Source organism: Lagenorhynchus albirostris, chromosome 9 (genome assembly GCF_949774975.1).
Source record: "Lagenorhynchus albirostris chromosome 9, mLagAlb1.1, whole genome shotgun sequence".
Taxonomy (NCBI): domain Eukaryota; kingdom Metazoa; phylum Chordata; class Mammalia; order Artiodactyla; family Delphinidae; genus Lagenorhynchus; species Lagenorhynchus albirostris.
This window is the reverse complement of record NC_083103.1, coordinates 7,491,813-7,506,278: the sequence shown is the minus strand read 5'-3', so window position 1 is coordinate 7,506,278 and position 14,466 is coordinate 7,491,813. Positions and strand designations below refer to the sequence as shown.

Below are 14,466 nucleotides of genomic sequence, written 5' to 3'. Positions count from 1 at the left end.
GGCCGGGGCCCGGGGCGGGGCCAGGCCGGTGATGCCCCGCCGCCCGGCCGGGAGGAGGCGCCAGCGGGACCGGCCCTCGGCAGCTAGGGAAAGTCCCGAGCCCGGGAGGAGCTGATGGTGCCGAGGCTCTTCTGCCGGCCACCAGTTCCTCGCGCTCTACAGGTGGGGAGCCCGAAACCCGGAGGGCCGGAAGGCAGAGGAAAGAGGGGGAGCTCCACTCCCAAATTCCCAGATGAAACACGGACAAGTACTTTTTTTTTTTTTTTTTTACAAAATGTATTCATCTTCCTTGGAACTGAAAAATAAATCTATGTACAAAACAGGAAGCGATCAGGCTCCCCTCACCCACTCGCAAACCCCTGCAGATTTCCTCCAGAGTCCCCCGAGACGGGATGGACCCCGGGGAGGTTCCCAGAGGGTCGGAAGAGAGGTCTGCTCTGATCTGGGGCCAGTTTGGTCAGGAAGCGGGTGGGGCTCAGGATTCGCACACGCCGGGAGCGGAGTTTCGTGTCCCGGCCTCGCGACAGGGAAGGAAGCTAGGATTTCCAAGTTCTGGAAGCGTTACTTAAGTTCTTTGCGGTAGGGGGCTTGGATTCCCAAGGAATGGAATTTTGAAGGGCGGAAATGTACTCCTAGGGGCTGAGCGGGGTCCTTGGTTCCCGGGCTGTGGGTGGGACCTGTGCTCCTAGGGTTTAGGGTGAAACAGCCCTATGGGCTGGAAGCAACCCTGAGCCAACACTGGTCAGGCCTAAGGTTAGAGCCTCGGTTCTGAGATGGAGCCTGAGCTTCCCGTAGTTGGACCTTTAAAGATGGGTGAAGGACTCAGGGTAAGGTTTCAATTGGCCGGCTGGGATTCTGGGGGATGGGCTCTATATTCCAGTGACTGGGCGGAGCCCTCGGTTCGGGCGCTGGGTGGAGTCTACTCTGGGAACCTGCAGCCTGAGTTCCGGGTAGGGGTGAGGCCTGGAGGCGGGGCCTAGGCCCCTAGGCCAGGGGCGGAGCCTGGGCTCGCTAGGGGGGCTGGGGTGGAACCTAATCCTGATTGAGGGCGGGCTCCGAGTGGGCCGCTACTGAGACCCGGGTACTTCAGAGGCCCTTGCGCTGCCGCTTGAGGAATGAAAGAGTGTAGTCACTAGGTGTAGACACCTTCTGCTTCTTCATCTGCACTTGTGACTGAGCCGTGAGCTGCAGCTTGATGGCGCTCGAATTGATCTTGGTGGCCACCAGCAGCTCCTTCATGCCCTTCATCTTCTCGCTCTGAAAAGTGAGCACCGGACCCTCCGGTGGCGGCGAGGCGGCGGGCGCCAGCGCTGGAGCCGCGCTGCCGCCTTCAGGGCCGCGGGCAGTGCTCGGGACGGTGCCTGGGGGCTTCCGGGGGGGTCCTGGCACCGCACCCTGGCCCGCGCCTGGGCCCTTGTCCAGCGCCGGCTTCTTAGGCGGCGGAGGCTCCTCAGGCTTGGATTCCCGCCGCGGGCCCCGCCGCCGGCCTTCTCGGGCTTCCTCGCCCCAAGGCTCTTCTGCCTCGGCCGCCTCTGCCTCTCGGCTCACTATGCGTACCTTCTGCCGCACCTGGGCCGCATGGGGGCGGGGGCAAGCGGAGGAAGAGGTTGCAGGCCAGTGGGTCGAACCCCAAGACCCAGCCAAGACCATCCTGTCGTGGAGCCTCGGTCTCACCCGCACCCAAAGGGGATGGACAGATCCCCTTCAGGGCTACAAAGGTTCTGACTCCGCTGTAGCTGCTGTCACCACCTGTCCTCCCCAGACACCCTGCACAGCTGTCCCTCACCTGTCCCTCAAAACGGCCCAGGGACTGCACAAGGAAGGTGGCCCAGCCCACGTGCAGCACGGGCGTGGGACTGCCCTCTTCCCATTTGCAGATGCCATCGTAGAATCGCAGCAGATGGGCGAAACACTCTGGGTCCTGGAGGGCAGAACCCTGGCTCTGGGTGCCCTGGGAAAGGGGGAAAGGAGGACACAGTTCAGACCCCATTACTCACCCCTCATCAGAGGGCACAGGCCAGACCTCTCGCCTGGACAAAGAGCCCTGGCTCTGGCAGACGTGAGTATAGGTGAAGAGAATTCTTAGAACCGCCTTCCTTTTATAAAACCAGTCCTTAGCCAGCACTTGGGAGGAGGGAGGGACCATCCCTTACCTCCGTCTCACCCCCTCAGCTGAATGAGTGACCCTGACAGAGAAAGAGAGGGGCTTCCACCCCATTTACCTCAACTCCTCAAACCCAAGCCCAGGCCCTCAGCTACTGCATAAGAGAACACAGCTGTCTGCCTGAACCGGGCCACCTGTCTCGTGCCATCCCCAGTCCCATGCAGCAGTCCCACGTCCTGTGACTGGGAGCCCTGCTCAGGTGGGAAGGCGTACACAGGCTGGAGGTCCAGCCCTTCACCTGGGTCTGCTCCCCTGGCCGCTCCTCGCCGGCCTCCAACAGGCTGGCAGCCTCTTTCAGCAGGTTGGGGATGACATCATTGGCTACTTCAAAGAACTCCTTGTAGATCTCCTCGTCTTCACGGCAGTAGTTGTAGCTGTGAGAGCAGCAGGGCACTGTGGGGTCTCGGCTATGGCGGTTACCCCCAGGGACCTGGCAGGGGATGGAGCCCTGGTTTCTTTTCCGGGGTCATCCAGGGACTGAGTGAACAGTTGGGGTCCTCACTCGAAAATGGTGGTGTCTGTGTCAGCCCAGAGCAAGAGTGAGGAGGGGGATGGGGAATGCAGATTCCACAGCTGGATGACAGCGGTTAGAAATTAGGAGGAAAGGGTGGGGAAGGAAAGGCGTGAAGCTCTCATTAGGGGTCCCTACCTCTTGGGTGATGGTGGCCTTGGCTGCCTAGTGACTGGATGGAGAGGTGATAGGGCTTGGGACCCAGGCCTCCCTCCTGGGTGAGGGTGGTTGGAAATTGGGTGGAGGGGGAAGAAAGGCCAGGCTGGGGCCCCGTGGGGGGATCCTCACTCCTGGATGACAGTAGCCGTGTCGGCCCAGGCCTGCAGGGCTTCACGCACGTTGCGGTTGCGACAATGGTAGCCAGCCAGGTACATGTAGGGGTAGATGTGCTCATCCCGGTAGTAGGTCTTGGCTGAGGCAATGCCCTGGGGATAGAGCAGAGGGGCCTCAGGGAGGCAGCTCCCAGCTGCCCCAGGTGGCACAAATGTCCCATTGGATCACACCCAGGAGGGGCAATAGGAAGATTCCAGAGAGTCTCATCTCCCACGTGACCTTACCCCCGGGCCATCCTCTCTACCAGGTGTTCCTCCCTGGGTCTGTAGGTCTGCACTGGGCTGGCCTTCCAAGCCCAGCCCAATGTCCCTCCTACCCCCCCCCCCCCGGGCCTCAGTGCTCTCACAGTGTTTGACCTCTACTATACTCCAAGAAGGACAATGATAGGCAGTAGAAAAGGCAGGGCCGAGGGGACAAATCCAGGACCTACCACTCCCAGGTAGGGAACCCAGAACACTCCTCAGACAGCCCTGACCGCCCTGAATACGCACACGGTAAATACAAAACGAGGACTGGATGGGCGGTACCCCCCAATACACACAAAGTTCTTCTTGCCTCACCTGCCGCCCTTCCAGTCCCAGATAAAAGGGAAACCCAGCCATTGCTGCACCTCCCTTCTGTACCCTCCTGAAATGTCCCCACCTTGTGGTAGAGGGTGAGTGGGTCCGGCCGGCCAGGGGTAGGCTCCAGCTCCTCCAGATCTGCCAGGTTCCCCAGCGCCATAGGGTACCTGGGAAAGGCTCATGAGTCCAGGCTGCCCCCCAGCCCACCCTGAGGCCCAGCCTGGCCACTTCCCTCTACTGACCTTTCCAGATGTCCCAGGTCATAGAGCAGCCAGAGCAGCTTCTAGGGGCCAAAGGAGAGAAGTGTGAGCCGGCAGGAGAGAGGGGGGTCCTCAGTCTACTAGGCAGACGGGGGTCCAGCACCAGTAGGGACCTCCCACCAGGTAGGAAAAGCCAGAATTCAGAACTAGCCCCTTATTGAAGTCAAAGCGCTTTCACGTCTCAATTCTCCCCTCCCAAGAGCCCCAGGAAAGTCCAGGCCAGGAATGATTCACCCACATTACAGAAGGGGGAGCTGAAGCTCAGGAAAGGAAAGCGCCCTGGCCCAGGCTCCCACAGGCACCCCTCACCTGCTGCAGCTGCAGCAGTTCCAGGGAGTCAGTGTGCAGGTCAATGGAAGGGTTGATGGCGCACACCATAAATGCCACCTCCATCTTGCGGTCACAGCGCATGTATGATCCTTTCAGGTACAGCCAGCTCTTGGGAGAGGACAAGACCAGATGTCTCACGATGGCCTACCTGTGCCTGCTCTAGGGAATGACAGCCAGGAGGGGGGTCCTCCCCTTCCTGACATATGTAGGTGGTGATAGGAAGAGGGCAGCATGGCCCAAGAAAGCAGAGCTCCTTGGGTGGCTTGGGCTAGGAGAGTATGGGGGGGGTGCAATACCCGCTCAGCCACACCCGCGTTGACTGTCTGGCCTCTGCGGTCCTCGTTGCCCTTGCCATGCCAGGTGACCTCAGCTGTTTGTTCTCCATTGGGCCCAAACACTACCCAGGCATGGTCCTCAGACAAGGCCAGGTGGACATCCCGGAGACCCAGGGCCTGGCAGGCCCCCACCACAGCAAAGGCCACACCAGAGCTGTCCAGTTTGGTGCCTGTGGAAGGGAAAGTAATGAAAGAGGGTCCTCTGAGCTCTGGCCTGGGGGAAGGGACCAGGTAGTGATGGGCCATGCACCCTCCCACACTCACCTCCAAGCCTGTGCTCAAACCTCAGGCACTCCTGCCCGTCTTCCCTCTATCCCTTTCCTCCTACGTGTTCAGAGACTCTCCTTCCCCCTTTACGTTCCCCATCCTCAACAGGAGACCTTGGATCTTTTGTAGTTCCACCCAGCTTTTGACCCCGTCTCTTCTCTTTCTCTGCAACTGTATTATATATTTCTGCTAGAATTTCCTCATTTTATTGTACCTATTAGGTTATAACCAGGGACGGCAAAAACAGGACACTGGCCAACACTCCTTTTACACACCCACTGGCAGACACTCCCCATTTCTCTCTGTATTCTTTTCTTGCTAAACTCAGAAGCAGCCTCAGATTCCTTCTCAATATGGCACTCCAGGACCTGACTGCCAGTCAACTGGGCTTGGACCAAAGAGGAAAGCTCTTTGCAAGCCCTGAGCCTTCAGTTTCTTCAGGTGAAGCCCTGGTCTGTTCACTTTCAAAACATGTTCATAGACGTTTCATGGAATTGGCTCAAATGCAGCCCGATTTTGGCTCCTCACTCCCTAAATCTGCTGCTGCCCTCTATGCCTCAGGCTGGGCTGCAGGACTCCTGTAGCTGCTCAATGGCAGGGAGGGGGGTTCTGAGGGGGCAGAGGGTGGGCTAATGGATTTGGAGTCATGTGACTGGGGTCCAATCCCAGCCTTGCCATTCTGTGTGACTTGAGAAGATCACTTTCCCTCTCTGGGCTTCAGTTTCCCTAGCTGCAAAGGGGGACATAACACTTGCCCCACCTCACAAGGCTTACAGGTCTCAAAAGGGCTCTGTAAACCACACAGTGTTGTGAAGAGGTGGGCCAAGGTTCACACGTGAGACAGGATTCTCGCCCCTTGCCACCTGTCGGGCTCCAACCTGTGATGAAGCTGAAGAGGGACTGGATGTGGGCCCGATCCTTGAAGTAGGAGCGGCTGAGGCTGTTCCAGATGACATCGGAGACCTTCTTTACCAGTTCGCGGCTGGAGACGCCCCCCTCTCGCGGGTAGAGAGACAGGTCGACGGCGCCGCGGATCTGGGCGGTGAAGCGGGCATAGAGCGCGGCGATGATGGACAGGTCGGCCACGGGGAAGTAGGTGAGGCCGCCAGGAGGGTCGGGCGCAGGGCTGGGCTGAAAAGTGAGCTCGGGCACGTTGGTGGGGATGACGCGGTTGACAGCTAGGAAGTGCTCCACGAAGCCCAGTACCAAGGATAGGAGCACCAGGTCCGGCTCCTCTCGGCCCAGCTCGGCAGCGAACAGGCGCACCACGTCGTCTATGGAGCGCAGCGGGAACAGCGTCTTCTGGGCGGCCTTCAGCCCCATGGCGGCGGGCCTCGGCCTGCGGGCGAGCGTGCGGAGGGAGGGTCGGGGGGGCACGGCCCAGGAGCCCCCCTCCCAGGCTCGACTAGCTTTCTACACCCCCACACACAGACACAATCCCTTGCTTCCCCGCCCCTTCACGCTCCGCTCATCTGCTCCGCCTCTTTCGTCGAAGAGACCCCTCAGCCGAGGCTGCGGGGCCTTCTTGTCCCCCACAACCCCAGGAGCCCCGGCCCCGATGGGGGTGCGCCCCTAGGACCCCACTGAGAACTCCCAATGGCCGCCCCGCCCCCTCTCTGCGCCCATACCCCCAGGGCCCTAGAGTCCGCGCGGAAGGCGCTCCTAGGCCAGGCCCCCCAAGTCCCAAAGAGAGTCCTGGCCTCGGTCCCCCGCGCCCACCTCCGCGCTTACATCCCACACAAGGCACAGCAGCGCCCGCCGCCTGGAGCCTGCTGGGAAATGGAGTTCCGCCCCCTCGGGCCGCACCGCCTGCCGGGAAGTGGAGTCCGGGGCCCGCCCCTGTCCTTGCCAAGTCTTGAAATGGTGGCTGGGCCGGCCAGTCCGCGATGGCTTATGGGAGTGGTAGTCCCGCTGCTCTGGGCGCGGCAGAACCCAGAGGTAGGTGAGGAGAGGAGGCAGCGCCACCTTCCTGAGGTCCTCAGGGATTGGTCATTCCATTTCACGCCTACCCAGGTAGGCAGAGGAACCGCAGTGCATTCTGGGAGTTGTAGTCCGGAGAGTGAGCAGGCCTCCTCAGCACTCGCTGAGCTTCTGTACGTCATCACGTGTCGGCAAGATGTGATGAAAACGGGTACTTTTAAACGCTGCTGGAGCACTGTAAACGTGTTCAGCCACTGTAGTTGGATATTTATTGGTATCCATTAACACGTAAATGTGCCTACTCTATGTCTAGTTTTCTGTCCGTGAGAAAATCTAACACGTGTGCAAAGAGGAACATCTAAAGAACCATTGTAGTTATTTGTATACAAGAATTTGTATACAAGAAGAGTAAAGTAGCTCTATGCATCCTAAAATGGATCTTCAGGGCAAATTGTTGAGGGGAAAAAGCTACAGAGCGATATGTATGATAGGGTAGTATTTATTTACCATTTTAAAACTTCAAAACAATACTAAATTTCTACAGAATCATTCATTCACTTACTCATTTAACAAACAGATTTTTGGTGCCTATAATGGGCCAAGCACTCAGTCCCAGGCACTGGCTATGTAGCAGTGAATAAAACAGATTAAATTCCTGCCCTACTTCACCTCTGTGGGTTTTTTCCAGAAAAACCCATAAGTCTAGCCTATTCATGAGAAAACATCCAGCAAACCCAAACTGAGGGACTTTCAGACTGGTCGTACCTGACAGTTCCCCTCAAAAGTGTCAAGGTCATGAAAGACAAGGAAAGACTGAGAAACTGTTGCAGCTTAGAAGACACTAAGGAGACAGGACCACTAAATGCAGCGTGGCGTTCTGGATTGAATCCTGGACCAGAAAAAAAAGACATTAGTGGAAAAACTGGTGAATAGGGTGGCTGACTGTCCCAGCTTGCCCAAGTCTGAGGGGACTTCAGGGGAATGGGATTTTCAGTTTTAAAACGAAACCAGTCAAGTCTTGGGCAACTGTGAGCCCTACTTATGAAATTCAAATAAAACCTGTAGCTTCATTTATAGTTTTCATCAGTAAGTTTTAATAAATGTACCATGTTGTATAAGATGTTAACATTAGGGGAAATTGAGTGAGGGGTATATGGAAATGAGATCCCCAAGGACTGAGTTCTGGGACACCCCTTCATGGAGAGGTTGGGAGACCAGGAGGAACCAGCAAAGGATTCTGAGAGGGATCAGCCAGAGAGATAGGAGGAAAACCAGACGGGCATCTGGTTCAGAAGACCAAGGCAGAGGGGTGATTGACAGGGTCGGGTGCTGCCCACAGGTCAGCAAGCTGAGCACCAAGGACTGACTGCATTTAGCTCTGTGAGAATCCCTGGTGACCACCTTAGGAGCAGTTTGAGAGCAAAAGCCCAGAGTTCTTGGGCTCAAGAAAAAAGAGGGGAAAGAAACTGGAGACAGTGATAATACACAACTCTTTCAGTGAGCTTTGCAGCAAAGGGAAGGAAAAAATCAAGATGGCAGCTGGAGGGGGAAGAGGGTCAAAGGAAGTCATGGTTGTGGCTGTTGTTTAATAGGAGAGAATGCAAGACTGATGACCCCGAACGAGTAGAGAGGATGGGAGTTCCTGAGTGACAGGCTTGTCCTTTGCTAGGAGCATGAACACAGTCTAGCCATAATAATTGGAGAGAAGGGAACTTCCCTGGTGTTTTAGTGGTTAAGAATCCGCCTGCCAATGCAGGGGACACGGGTTCGAGCCCTGGTCCGGGAAGATCCCACATGCCGCAGGCCCGTGTGCCACAACTGCTGAGCCTGCACTCTAGAGCTCACACGTCACAGCTGCTGAACCCGCGTGCCACAACTACTGAAGCCCGCACGCCTAGAGCCCGTGCTCCACAACAAAAGAAGCCACCGCAATGAGGAGCCCGCGCCCCACGACGAAGAGTAGCCCACGCTCTCCGCAACTAGAGAAAGCCCCCGCAGCAGCGAAGACCCAACACAGCCAAAAATAAATGAAATAAATAAAATTTAAAACTCATAATAATAATCGGAGAGAAGGCAGAATACACGGGTACTTTCATTTTCTCAATGAAATAAGAAGCCCAGTTGGTCTCCCTCCCAAATGCCACCTTCTCAATGAGGCTGACCCAGACCTGACCAGCCTACTTAAAATCACACTCTCCAGCCCAAATTCCTCTTTCAGTCCCTCCACCCAACTCTACTTTTTTTTTTTTTTTTCTTTCTAAAGCATTAACACCTTCTAGAACAGGGTTTCTCAACCTAGGCACTGTTGACATTTGGGGCTGGATAATTCTTTGTAATTGGGGGCTGTTTTGTACCCTGTAGGATGGTTAGCAGCCTCCCTGGCTTCTACCCCTTCCAGATGCCCCTCCCCCTGTTGTGACAATAGAAATGTCTCCGGACATTGCCAAATGTCCCTGGGGGGCAAAATTGCTCCCGGTTGAGAACCACTATTCCAGCATCTAATATAATTTACTTATTTGTCTATTATTTCTCTCCTACCACCAAAATATAAGCTCCACGAGGACAGGGAATGTGCCTGTTTTGTTCACTGACGTGTTCCATGTGCCTAGAATAGTGTCCCGCACATAATTGATGTTCAACAATTGTTTGCTGAATAAATGAACAAATACATTCATACAAAGGATTATAACAATTGACTGGAATTTAGGCTGTTTGAGGGAGGAACGTAAGGACATAAGAGGGATGAGGGGCTGCAAAAATGTGGGGAAATCAATGGATTGTAGGTTCCAATGGGGTCAAAAGTTTATTGGAGTTGGGGTGCTAAAGAGAGCTGGAAAGATTGGGGTGTTGGATAGAGAGTAGGATGCTTGGGATTGAGATGATAGGGAGACGGTTGGTGTCATTATTGGCAGTGAAAAGATTTAGGGGACTTCTGTGGCAGTCCAGTGGTTAGGATTGCACGCTCTCACTATCGAGGGCCAGGGTTCAATCCCTGGTTGGGGAACTAAAATCCCACAAGCCATGCAGCTCGGCCAAAAAAAGAGATTTAGATCAGTGCTTCCGGTAGAAACCTAACGTGAGCTGCATATGTAATTTTAAAATTTCTAGTAGCTACATTAAAAAAGTAAAAGACACAAGTGAGATTAATTTTAATAATATATGTCCAAAACGTTATTTCAACTTGTAATCGATATAAAAATTATTAATGATAACATATTTTTTCCCACACTAAGTCTTTGAAATCTGGTATGTATTTGTTTTGGCTGCGTTGGGTCTTCGTTACTGCCCAGGGCTTTCTCTGGCTGCAGGGGCTACTCTTCATTGCGGTGCACAGGCCTCTTATTGTGGTGGCTTCACTTGTTGCGGAGCACGGGCTCTAGGCACGTGGGCTTCAGTAGTTGTGGCTCGCAGGCTCTAGAGTGCGGGCTTAGTAGTTGTGGTGCACGGGCTTAGTTGCTCCTCGGTATGTGGGATCTTCCTGGACCAGGGATCAAACCCGTGTCCCCTGCATTGGTAGGCGGATTCTTAACCACTGCGCCACCAGGGAAGTCCCTGGTATGTGTTTTATACTCACAGCATATGTCAATTCAGACTAGTCACATTTCTTTTTTTTTTTTTAGTTCCCTGACTGGTGATCGAACCTGTGCCCCCTGCAGTGGAAGTGCAGAGTCTTAACCACTGGACCACCAGGGAAGTCCCCAGACCAGTCTCATTTCAAGTGCTCAGTGGCCACACGTGACCAGTGGCTCCCATATAGGACAGTGCGGCTCTCCAGTATAGCTATGGGAGTGAGTGACTGGGATGAGATGGAAGGCAAGACAATGGGAGAAGATGGGTTCAAGGAACCGAGAGGCCTGGCAGCTGGATCATCCACATGTATATCAAAGTCTCTAAGAACTAAAATAGGAATAGGATGGAGAGAATGACAGCAAGCCAGGAGCTAGAATTATCAAGAAATGAGTCATGCATGGGTTAGGAGATATCTGAAGCAAAGTGGGTGGTATAAGCTAATAAGTTGAGCTCAAACCTAAGTTTTATTGTTTTTGTTTTGTTTTTTTCTTTTCTTTTTTTTTTTTTTTTTCGGTACATGGGCCTCTCACTGCTGTGGCCTCTCCCATTGCGGAGCACAGGCTCCAGACGCGCAGGCTCAGCGGCCATGGCTCACGGGCGCAGCCGCTCCGCGGCATGTGGAATCTTCCCAGACCGGGGCACGAACCCGTGTCTCCTGCATCGGCAGGCGGACTCTCAAACACTGCGCCACCAGGGAAGCCCAAACCTAAGTATTTGAAAGGAGGAGGGAGGAGGGTGTCTATCAGTGGCCATGGGGGAGGACCCCTACCCCATCTCCAGGCCCAATGGTGGGAGGGGTGTAGAAAGCCTGTGGGACATGGGGCAGCGAGCAACAGTGACCCCAGGGAGGGCAAAGTTTCTGACAGAGCAGGAGGGTTAAGGACCATTTGCAAAAGGGGGCGAGGACACGGGAGATTTTGCTGAAGATGGACCATCAGCTCTAGAGTGCATGGTGAACAGCTACCAGAAGCTGAGGGTGGAGATGGGATCAGCTAAAGCGATGGCCAGAGCCATGGAGGACATAGAGGCTTCAGTCCCTGCAGTGAAACTGAGCAACAGGGACAAAGAGTAGGACAGGTTCTGATGGTCTTGAGGCAGGGGTAGGGTGGTGGGCCGGCCGTGAGTGTGAGAGCACGGAGAGCAGGGCTTCCTGCCAAGGGTAGGAAGGGTTCTGAGGCTCCAACTTGATTCCCATTGATGGAGGCAAGGAGGCTGGTCCCTCTTGATGCCTGCCAGTAACATGTATGGGCATATATGGAACATTGACATAATTTTATGAGAGGAGGGCAGGGAGTCAAATGGGAATTCAGCCTCTAATTTACCAAAAAAAAAAAGTGTATTATTGTAATTAAAATTAATTTAAAATAGCATCTGCTATATAATATCTTGACAAAAATATTAAATCTGACTTTAATGAAGAAACAATCAGGACAAATGCAAATTGTGGGTTATTCTACACTCTGCACTTCCACTGTAAAAGAAGAGGGTTCGATCCCTGGTCAGGGCAGTAGGATCCCATATGCTGTGTGGCATGGCCGAAAAAAAAAAAAAAAAAGTTAATATCATGAAAGATGGCCCAGAAAGGTGGGAGGAGAAAGTTGTTGTAGATTAAAGGAGATTCAAGAGACACACGAACCAAATGCAGCATGTGATCTAGAACTGGATGCTCAATTTTTTTGTTAATGCTACAGAGAACATTTTTGACACAATTATATCAAAAACTGGGTGGCTTAAACAGAAATGTATCATTTCACAGTTCTGGAGGCTGGAAGTCCAAGATCAAAATGTCAGCAGGATTTGTTACTCCTGAGAGCTGTGACAGAGTCTATTCCAGGCTTCTCTCCGAGCTGCTGGTGGCTTGTTGGCAAATCTATGGCATTCCTTGGCTTGTAGAAGCATCACCCTGATCTCTGCCTTCATCATCACAGCGTGTTCTCCCTGTGTGTGTGTGTGTGTGTGTCTCTGTGTCCAAATTTCCCCTTTTCTAAAGGACACCAGTCATATTGGACTAGGGCCCACTTTAATGACCTCATCTTAACTACTTACATCTGCAATGACTCTAGTTCCAAATAAGGTCACATATTGAGGTACTTGGGAATAGGACTTCATTTTTTAGGGGTCAAAATTCAACCCATAACAGATTGATACAGAGTATCAATATTAAATCTCTTGAGGGCTTCTCTGGTGGTGCAGTGGTTAAGAATCTGCCTGCCAATGCAGGGGACACGGGTTCGAGCCCTGGTCTGGGAAAATCCCACGTGCTGTGGAACAACTAAACCCGTGCACCACAGCTACTGAGCCTGTGCTCTAGAGCCCGCGAGCCACAACTACTGAGCCCGTGCGCCGCGACTGCTGAAGCCCGCGCGCCTAGAGCCCGGCTCCGCAACAAGAGAAGCCACCACAGTGAGAAGCACGCGCACTGCAACGAACAGTAGCCTCCACTTGCCGCAACTAGAGAAAGCCTGCACGCAGCAACGAAGACCCAACGCAGCCAAAAATAAATAAATAAAATAAATAAATTAAAAAAATATTAAATCTCTTGAGATACTAATAGTGACTTCTGGTGATTCCTTATTCTTTTTTTTCTTTTCTTTTTTTTTTTGGCCGCGCCACACAGCTTGCAGGATCTTAGTTCCCCGACCAGGATTGAACCTGAGCCTTCGGCAGTGAAAGCACAGAGTCCTAACCACTGGACCTGCCAGGTCAAAAAAAAAAAAAATGACATGTACTGCCAGGGAATTCTTGGTGGTTCCTTATACTTTTTTAAAAAAAATAAATTTATTTATTTATTTATTTATTTTTGAAGGTGAGAGGGCCCCGAAATATGGGGTGGTTAGTTTTTGTTTGTTTTAATTTATTTATTTTATTTATTACTTATTTTTGGCTATGTTGGGTCTTCGTTGCTGCGCACGGTCTTTCTCTAGTTGCGGTAAGCAGGTGCTACTCTTCGTTGCGGTGGCTTCTCTTGTTGAGGATCATGGGCTCTAGGCATGTGGGCTTCAGTAGTTGCAGCACGTGGGCTCAGTAGTTGTGGCTCATGGGCTCTAGAGCGCAGGCTCAGTAGTTACGGTGCACGGGCTTAGTTGCTGTACGGCATGATGTTTCCTTATTCTTAAGAGACGGCTGCAAAGTATTTAGGTGCAAGGTTCAGATTGTCTGCAACTTACTTTCAAATGTTAGCAAAATACATGCTATGTATACACGTTTATATGGGTACAGAAGTAAAGCAAGAGCAGCAAAATGTTAACAATGGTGAATCTAAGTGAAGAGTGTAGGGAGTTCATATTCTTTTTTTTTTTTTTTAATATTTATTTATTTGGCTGTGCCAGCTCTTAGTTGCGGCATGCGGGGTCTTTTAGTTGCGGCATGCGGGCTCTTAGTTGCGGCATGTGGGATCTAGTTCCCTGACCAGGGATTGAACCCGGGCCCCCTACATTGGGAGCGCAAATTCTTAACCACTGGACCACTAGGGGAGTCCCAGGGCGTTCATATTCTTTCAATCTTTCTGTAGGTTTGAAATTTGTCAACATAAACCTTTGGGAGAAAAAAAAATTTTTAATGTAAAACTGTGAAAATCTTTTGGCTAAATTATTGAGGGGTGCCAGGGAAACAGCCATTTCTCCACTTTGGTGAGGGTGGCTGGAGGCCCTAGCTTGCAAGAGGCCTCGGTGTCCCTGCCCTGGGCCCTCTCTTTGGGCTTCTGCATCTCCATAGGCAAACATTTCCTGAGTGAGCTGAAGGCATTTTATACTCATTGTCTGGCCAAAGTCTCACAAGAACCTCCCATGAGATGGATTTTATGATCCCCACTTACAGATGGGGAAACTGAGGCTTAGAGAGGTCAGGTATCTTGCCCATAATAGCAGAACTAGACTGGAATCAAGGCTGCACTCCTAACCAGGCCCTGGAATTTCCCGGGCACCCTCCAATCCGTATCTCTAACCAGGCCCCTTTGCCTAACTTTAGGGCCCTCCACAAGCCTTAGGGCACAGCCTGCCCTGATCCCAGCACTTATCCTCCTGCCTCACCCAGCCCAGCCTCAAGGCCTGGGTCCTGCCCAGTCATGGACACCCCAGATTAGAACAAGTGAGACCCCTCCCAGACCTCCCCTCCCCCTACTCCTCTCAGCAGTCTCACCTGGGTGGGGCAGCAGGATGTGCCCTTCAGATCCACTTCCTCCCGTCTCCACCCTGCTCTGGACCCCAAAGTCTGC

The 14,466-nt window shown here is 53.0% G+C and overlaps 1 protein-coding gene across 3 annotated transcripts; it reads right to left on the bottom strand.

Moving 5' to 3' along the window:
• Positions 1–261: 261 nt before the first annotated feature.
• On the bottom strand, positions 262–6,843 carry MEN1 (menin 1). Of its 3 annotated transcripts, none has more exons than XM_060158757.1 (10): positions 6,495–6,843; positions 5,642–6,102; positions 4,458–4,666; positions 4,141–4,269; positions 3,814–3,854; positions 3,651–3,738; positions 2,964–3,100; positions 2,403–2,538; positions 1,787–1,951; positions 262–1,569 (listed from the first exon to the last, which is right to left on the bottom strand). In XM_060158757.1, coding segments are annotated over exons 1-10 (1,851 nt in total). In that variant the 5' UTR covers positions 6,497–6,843; the 3' UTR covers positions 262–1,086. The 3 variants fall into 3 exon arrangements, with proteins under 3 accessions (XP_060014740.1, XP_060014741.1, XP_060014742.1); XM_060158758.1 differs by having other exon boundaries at positions 6,483–6,612; XM_060158759.1 differs by lacking the exon at positions 6,495–6,843 and adding an exon at positions 6,392–6,410.
• Positions 6,844–14,466: the final 7,623 nt, after the last annotated feature.

Excerpts from the sequence above, each read along its gene's own strand:
- MEN1 (XM_060158757.1), bottom strand. Across the intron at positions 4,270-4,457 it reads ACGCGGGTGTGGCTGAGCGG|AGCTGGCTGTACCTGAAAGG; the intron begins GTATTGCACCCC and ends TCCTCTCCCAAG. Across the intron at positions 1,952-2,402 it reads GGCCAGGGGAGCAGACCCAG|GGCACCCAGAGCCAGGGTTC; the intron begins GTGAAGGGCTGG and ends CCCCTTTCCCAG.